The sequence below is a fragment of the Quercus suber genome, unplaced genomic scaffold (genome assembly GCF_002906115.3).
Source record: "Quercus suber isolate HL8 unplaced genomic scaffold, Cork oak 2.0 scaffold_51, whole genome shotgun sequence".
Taxonomy (NCBI): Eukaryota; Viridiplantae; Streptophyta; class Magnoliopsida; order Fagales; family Fagaceae; genus Quercus; species Quercus suber.
The window spans coordinates 441080-449869 of record NW_027069516.1 but is presented as its reverse complement, the minus strand read 5'-3'; the positions used below and the strand labels follow the sequence as shown (position 1 = coordinate 449869).

General features: G+C 32.9%; 1 protein-coding gene across 1 annotated transcript in view; it reads right to left on the bottom strand.

The window, feature by feature from the left end:
- Positions 1-527: 527 nt before the first annotated feature.
- The window catches only part of LOC112030675 (glutamate receptor 2.1), a 14849-nt gene continuing 6586 nt past the window's right edge, over positions 528-8790 (bottom strand). The window contains exons 2-5 of the mRNA XM_065771969.1: positions 3327-4663; positions 2765-3077; positions 1486-1892; positions 528-1388 (exon numbers count right to left, since the gene is read on the bottom strand). Coding sequence (XP_065628041.1) covers positions 753-1388; positions 1486-1892; positions 2765-3077; positions 3327-4663 — 2693 coding nt within the window. The 3' untranslated portion in view covers positions 528-752. The remainder of the gene's footprint in view (positions 1389-1485; positions 1893-2764; positions 3078-3326; positions 4664-8790) is intronic.

The following is an 8790-nucleotide window of genomic DNA, read 5'->3' as shown; positions in this document are numbered from 1 at the left end:
GGCTCATATTTCTAATTTATAGTGTCTATTTTAGTATTTTACTTATATTTTTTTTAACTCAAAACGAAAGAGTTAAGTCCAAATATAATAAAATTTCATAAATTTCGACCCAAAAATTATGAAAAAATAAAAATTGAAATTTTGAGCTAAAATTGAAAAGAAAACTTACAAAAAGAATCAATTTTACGCCCAATTAATCTAAATGGACTGAAGGTGGACTAAAATTGATCGAGTGGACCAAATTAGACCAAAGTAGACCTAATTGGACCGAATAGAAATTTTTTTTAATTTTTACAAAAAACAAATTATCTTCAAAAAATTTTAGAGAAAAAATTATACATTATATTACAATACAAAATTATTATTTATTCTCACACATCAATGGGTCCGTGACTAGTTGAAAAATAAAACTTTGAGTTAAATTTTAAAGCTCAATTATTTAACAAACCATGGTTGAACAAATCCAAGCTTGGTCTGACACGTTAGTTAACACCTATATCTTGCCATTTGAATAAAAAATTTGCCAATACAAATTCACAAATGTCAAATACATAAGTTTCATAAGTAAAAATTAAATTAGGCGTATGAATTGAGTAACATAATCAACTGAACAAGGCTGGTGAACAAGCTTCAGCTTAGCAAATTTACATACGGATGCCTTCAGTTTTCTACCTCTAGATCTATTTACTACCCCTAATTGAGTGTATGCTATGAGTTACTATGTTATTGTCAAATAAGACATAAAATGCATATTAACAATTTTCATGAGCTATTTCGATGGTTATTATTCCCTCTTGATGATTTGGGTAGCTAATTTGCTCGGTAACTGGTGCTAATTGAGATGCTTGACCGTTTGGACTAAGATCGCCATACTCTCTGGGAGGCGTTCCAAAAGCTCCCAAGCAATCACAGGGGGGTTCAGTGTGGGTTGAATAGCTTGATGGACTTGGTGTGTACTTACTGTTTGGTGAGGCTTCACTTGCACCTATAACTTGAACACTATCAATGCCAGTTCCGTCTTGCAGTGCTATGTTTCTAAAAGTATGGGATTTGAGGTCTTTTTTGTCAAAGATTCCTAAGGTGTGATGAATTCTTCTCAATATTGAGCCTTCTGAATGAAAATGGATCAAGATTTGTTGTCTTTCCTTGTAAAGGAACATAGACATGGAGATGATGAGAGATAGTAAGGAAGCAACCCCGGCAATGAGAAATAGGCCCCAAAAGCTAGCTAGGGTAAGACTCGCAGAAGAAACTTGGTTGTTGGAGTTTGTACAATTGTTTTGATTCCCTAGCCATGCATTCTCAATCTCTTTCCTTTTCTTTCCTTCTGTTACATTTAAGATTGCCCTTGACACATCAGATACTAAGGGGGAACCTATTGGGAAGACCTGCATATGATTAAAAAAATTCAGTATGAGAAACTATACACTTACTTAAGTGTGCGCACATACACATGAGAGAGAGAGAGAGAGAGAGAGAGCTTACAAAGCCAAACCCATCAGTTTTATAAATTGATTCAACCATGGTATACTTGGAGCAATATTGTCCTAGGAAAAGCTTCATCATAGGAGTTTCAATAATAGCACCGGCTATACCACCATTTGCACTTCCTTTTGACAACAATTGATCACATTCTTCTGGAGTATCATATATTATAAGTTTATTTTCATCAAACTTCATTTCTTTTAAGATTCCCAAAACAAAAGATCCTCCTTGGTAGCCAACATGCTCCCCATTCTTAATAAGTTGGTTGATATTAGTAACAGTTGGTTGCAACTGTTGAACTGTTAAGAGTGATGTCAAACTTGCAGTGTAACTTTGAGTGAGTATGAGCACCACGAAAACCCATATAATCATCACAAACCTTGCCAAGTTGCTTACCACTCTCTCCCCTGTAAATTAAGGTGAAAGATTTCTAAAAGAAATTTAATTGCATCATAAATAACAAATTAATGCAATGTTTGAGATATGCAACTCATCCAAATGTATTATCACTTTTTTTGACTCATAATAATGGGTAATAATGAATCTTAGAAATAATATGGACAAAGTTTTTCTTTGATGGACTTGATGAAGGAGATTGGGGTGATTCAAATGACCATATTCTTGTACTTCTGTAGTTAACTTATTAAATTATTTACACAAGTCATCATATAATTCTAAATAATTTATGTAACTAAATGTATACGCGGATACTCATTTGAATCGTCACAAAGTATGTTAGAGGAACTTTTCTCCTAGTTTGTGGAAAATCCTATTTGTAATAATATAGGTCACAAATAGTGAACTTCCAGTCCATGACGCAATAATATTGAGTTCTTTCTTGCTGGTTTTGGAACCCCACATTGTTAAGAACAATAGAGAAGAGGAAGAAAATTATGTTTGTAGTAATATTAGTTACAAACTGTTAAGTCCATTCCATGATTTGATAAGTATAAAAGTTTCTTTACTGGTTTTGGAATCATATCAATTAGAGCAATAATAAAAAGATGCATTAATCCTGTTAAGAGTTGTTAGCATCACATTGATAAGAAAAGAAATAAGAGAGCATAGTAGACTAGTCCCTATAAAAAGTGATATTGAATCTAGTATTGTATGTGTAAGATAGAAGACAAGACTATAACTAAGTCTTGTATGCTAATTTGAGAGCACTAGAAGGATTAAGTTAAGCACTTATTTCTGTGTATCGTGTATGGTGGTGTTTGTTTTTGTGAAATAAGTTTCTAGAGGTATAATGAAGCAAATGTGAAGGGTTGGAACTTACGTTGTGCAAAAACCAGGGTTGAGAAGGAGTACCATAAGCTTGTTCCAATTTGATGTGAGGGAGGCCCACGAAAATCTTCATTTATTCGGTGCTCAAGAACCCAAACTATAAAGCCAGTGAAGACAAAGAAACACCCACTTGTTATCCAAAGGTCCCAGCTTAAAGGCTTCAAGAAAATCAATGCATTTTTACTCCCATTGTCCCTGATTGGCACTATTAATGATACTTCGGATTCAATGTATGGCAATGTAAAGTCGACAAAGTTAGACCTGTTTGCTGTGATTGTTGTATCTCCTACCACAGCATCGAAATTCTGTCCAAGTAAAATATTTTCTCAGATTAAAAGGGGCAATTAAAATAAAACAAAAACAAGAAAGAACGAAATTTATATGGGAGATACTTTTATTATGCATTATAGCATGGTATATTTACTCTGTTAGAGAATTTGTAGTTAATTTCTTTTTGAATAGTATAAACATTCCTATATTTAATACTCTGTTGGTTGAGCTTTCAAATGCAACCCTAGTTGTTAAAAAATAGAAGGACGAAGGTTTTTACTGACCCCAAGGTATACTTGGTAGACCAAATCATTATAACTACCAGCGCTTCCACCACTTGAATTTGCAAACGGAATGAACTCATTGTTAACAGCATATGGTAATGTTTCCATAACAGCATTGAAGACGTCTATGCTGTACCCTGTGACCTGTGTTCTGTTATTGTTAGCATCATGTGTCACCTTAACAAATTCACTAAAACCCGTCGTCACTGGAACTCCTATTCTCAACTTTTTCCCATTTGTTGGAACCTCCCAACCTTTTGGGACGGAACTTAAATCGCCTGGCCATATAATAGGTCCTAGATTTTTCTTGGACGTAGAATACGTGCTTGTTTTTCTTGAATTCAATTCCCTTATGAGTCCATTTTCTGGCGTCCAAAATGCAATCCCTCTTTCTCCATTACCATTCACATTGATTATTTTGAAAGTTGATGATTGTAATTGTCCATTAACAAGACTGAAATCTCCAGCTAGGCCTGTAAATCTAGTACCCAATAATGCTTCACGAAGTTTTGGACCATTTTGGGAGACTCCAATGGCTTCAAGATCAGTTAAGTTTCTTGAAGCAGTTGTCTGTTCAATGTAAAAATTTGTAGTCCCAACCTTCTCAACTGCCCTGGCTAGTGCTGAAGCAGTATCATAAGCCCATAGTCCTAACTCATTCAATTCAGCATTCAAAATGGTTGGATTGTCCTGTTGGAATTTGCTTTTCCATCGAACTCTAAAATTTTCAAGTTCTTTTGTTTCTGAAACATAAGTTTTTACACCCAACACCCCTTGCATTGAGTCAAGGACTGATCGTTCTAACGAACTTAAAGAGTTGGTTATCCCATTGGTTGTTATCCAAATATAACCTTCACTCATCATCCCAATCTCTTTTGCTTTGTTGAAAAGCCGAGAACTTATATTGGTTGGCATGTGCACTATGAAGACTCTAGTTTGCATTGTCATCAACTTGTAAAGTTCTTCACCAATTTGGTCATCTGTGGCTGATATAGAAATGATACTCCGATAGGGTACACGGGCATCAACATTTTGCAAGGCATCAACCAAGTAGGGTATTATACCTTCCCCGAATGAATTGTCTACATAGATTGGCACTGCCTCTCTCCATCCAAAGACGTGAACAATTGCACTTATAGCTTTCACTTGAGATGAATCATTTTGAGCTACTCGAAAAAAGTATGGACTCTGAAGGGAAGTAAGAGAAGGACTTGTTGCTGAGAATGATATAATGGGCACCTGAGCTTTCTCACCGAGACCAATCATAAAGTTGGCTTGCATAGAGTTTTGTGGACCTATGATTGCTTGCACTTCCATGTTTTTAATCAGGTCTAGAGCTGTGTTTCAAAAACAAAGAGAAATTTGTATTATTCACCAGTCAAACTCAAAATTATCTGAAGCTTAAAAAAAGAAGGTAGAGTTTCATAATCAGCAATGGAAAACTTTAGCAATTAACAATTAACGTGACTTTGTAAAACCTAATACTCTGTATGCAAAACACCAATTGTTGGCACTCACTTTGGTAAGTCTCACAAGAACCTGGCGTGGAGTACAACAACAACAACAAACAAATGTGTTGAAGCATGTGATATCACATAATATTTCAAATAAATTGTATGGGTGTGTTTTGTGTGGTCTTACGCTGAGTCTAATATCAAACAAGTAGTAGCTAGGTTGATCTAAGATACATATACAGTTAAATGAAACTCTAATTATGAGTATCGCACTAATGTCAACACATTATGGATCACCTTGTAAAGGATGTTGAAATTGAGGAATCAAAGCTTCAGAGAAAACTATCTGTGATTCTCATTAATTTGTTATACAAGGAGCAGAGTACAATTGGAAAAAAAAAAAAAAAAAAAAAACTGATTCTTTAACTAACGACTACTTAACTAATTTAACTATACATCCCGCTAACTAATGAAATAAGGGTCCGGTTCATGTATGCCGATGAAATAATACATTGATTACACGTGTCTCACTAAATTGTTTCTTTGATATATCAGTTCTGAGCTAAACGACTTGTAGCAAAGACATGTACAAACCATAAACTGCAGGTCGTATAACACTTGAGCCTTCATGCGAGCACAATACACACTCATGATTATAATTGATTTAACCATTGCGTCAATGGTCAACTTACTCTCTTTTTTTTTTTTTTAACAAGATAAAACCTTCGTTAAATATATTTAAAGAATATTAAATAAGTATGTAAAGATAATATATCTTACAAAAATAAATCTTGAGTTCGGGTGGTGGTAATGTGTAAGTTATAATTTTCTAGATGGATGTTTCAAAAAGTCAATTTTCTTAAATTGGAAAAAGAAAGAAAGAATTGATTTTCATTGGTTTGATTGCAAATTCAATACAATAAAAATGCTAACCAAAAAATTAGTTATTTTTAATAAACCAAAAAACTATTTGGTTCACGGTTTTTTCTTAATTAAGTCCCGTTCAACAAGGTTTTTATAAATCTGAGATTCTTCTCTTCCTGTGTGAGGAACAAAATTGAGGTGGGATAAACATTAATCATAACCTCTCCCCATCATTCTCTTTCCAATAGAAAACAATAAAGGAAAAAAAAAATTGAAAAATTAAAATTTTTGTACACTCAGATCCAGCTATGTATTTTTTGAAACCGCATTAATAATGACAATGAAAAAAAAAAAAAAAACTATGTATTGTGCTCACATAAATAATGCTTATAGGTTTCTCTCAAAATAATAATAATAATAATAATTGTGGAGGGATGAACTTCTCTCTTAGAAGGTATTGTCTGCTTTGGGTGAAGACCTTCACGGATTTGCTCAATCTTATATCGGGGAGAGACGCCTCCCACTTTTGACTTACTCAATCTCTCATATCGGGGAGAAACGCCTCCCACTTTCGACTTATAAGCGCTAGGCCTAAGTGAAGGTGTACCATCGTATGTGTGATCACACACATAATGTTACACCATTCCTTAGGCTCAATGCTTATAAGACAAGGGTGGGAGGTGTCTCTCTCCGATGTGGGATTGAACAAATCTGTGAGGGTGGCATCCATGTTTAATTAAGACACATAAATGGACTTATAATTAAGACACGTAATTAGAGAAAATTCCTCCAAACATTTTTATAACGAAGAGAGATATTTGAACCTTAGCTATTTTGTTGGAGGAGATATCAATTAATTGAGTTACAAAACTCTTGATAAATTTTTTTTTCTTTGTGCATTGATATTTGGGGTTGGGAAATTTAAACCCTGGATATGTCTCTATTATAAAGGTGTCACTGAATTGAGTTATAAGGTACTTAGCAAAGCCCTTGACAAATTTAATAAGAATTATGACAGCTATACTGGTCCCTGACGTCTAATAATCAATGAACAAGTTCATGCGAATAAAATAAATAACACAAGTTTAGGCTAAACCACGTAAATCTTGTGTTCGCTCTCTTCTCTTTATAATATATACTCTCTTTCCAAAACCCTCTCCTAAGTTACAATTTGAGAATCGACAATAAACTCCTCTGATGAATTGATGTTAGTGAAATTGAAACCATCATCTACAAAATGCTATATACTAGATAGAATAACAGAAGTTCCTTACCAAAAAAAAAAAAAAAAAAAAATTTTAGTAATATTTTCTTCATTTATATTAAACAATATTCTAATTATGTAATTTAAATCTTTTAATTAAATTACGCATTTCACACACACACACACACACATACACACATGTATATATTGTTGTTATTAAAATACAAAATACATTATATGTTCCAATACATAATTTAAACTTATAGAGATAGAAAATACTTTTAAATTATAAATACACTATTTAACCTATAAAATTTACATTATATTCTTATAAAATAATTATATTATTTTTTCTACTTATTGCGTGGATTTGCGATTAGCTTTTTAAAATTTAAGCCATTCTATATATATCATGTTTTGTTCAATGAAAAACACACTGAGAGTGCTTGATTATATAGACCATATTGACAAGGGCAAAACTTAGATACAATATTGTTCCTTAAGTTCCCTTTTTAAATTTTAGACATTTGTCTAATTAGACAACTCACCAAACGGACTTTAAAATGCTCTCTCTCTTTCTATTTTCTTCTCTCGTTTTTTTTTCCTCAGCACGCTAGAAACTTGGCTTCTTTAGCTCAGATCTCTCCAATGAACCAAAGTGATTAGAATGGACCAAATTGGACCAAATGGAACAAAGTGGGCCAAATGGACAAAATAGGACCGAATAGTAACATGGTGGACTGAATAGGAACGAGTAAGAATGAATAGACCAAATAAGAACGAATGGACCGAATAAGAACAAATGGACCGAATAGGACTAATATGGACTAAATAGGACTGAAGTGGACAAAATGGACAGAATAGGACCGAAGTGGATAGAATGGACCGAATAGGACCAAAGTGGAAAGAATAGAACCAATGTGAACTGAATAGGACAAATGTGGACTGAATAAGACCAAGTGGACCGAATTGGACTGAATAGAACTTTCGTGGATAAAATGGACTAAATAGCACCAAATGGACCGAGTAGGACTAAATTGGACCGAAGAGGACAGAATGGACTAAATTGAACCAATGTGGAATGAATAAGACTTTCAAATATTTATCATTTTAGTGCATTTTTGGGGCTCATATTTCTAATTTATAGTGTCTATTTTAGTATTTTACTTATATATTTTTTAACTCAAAACGAAAGAGTTAAGTCCAAATATAATAAAAATTCATAAATTTCGACCCAAAAATTATGAAAAAATAAAAATTGAAATTTTGAGCTAAAATTGAAAAGAAAACTTACAAAAAGAATCAATTTAACGCCCAATTAATCTAAATGGACTGAAGGTGGACTAAAATTGACCGAGTGGACCAAATTAGACCAAAGTAGACCTAATTGGACCGAATAGAAAATTTTTTAATTTTTACAAAAAAAAATTATCTTCAAAAAATTTTAGACAAAAAATTATACATTATATTACAATAAAAAATTATTATTTATTCTCACACATCAATGGGTCCGTGACTAGTTAAAAAATAAAACTTTGAGTTAAATTTTAAAGCTCAATTATTTAACAAACCATGGTTGAACAAATCAAAGCTTGGTCTGACACGTTAGTTAACACCTATATCTTGCCATTTGAATAAAAAATTTGCCAATACAAATTCACAAATGTCAAATACATAAGTTTCATAAGTAAAAATTAAATTAGGCGTATGAATTGAGTAACATAATCAACTGAACAAGGCTGGTGAACAAGAGTGCTAGTGAGAAAGTTTAACAATATAGATCATACTATTAATAACTTAATCCCCATTAATCCATTGTTGCAACTACGAAGTGTTCCAATCCAGTAAGAAGAAAATTCTGCAGAGAGTGATTGAAAAAAAAAAAAAAAAAAAAAAAAAAAAAGAAAAAGGAAAGCTATCTAACAAAGACCTTACCTACAGT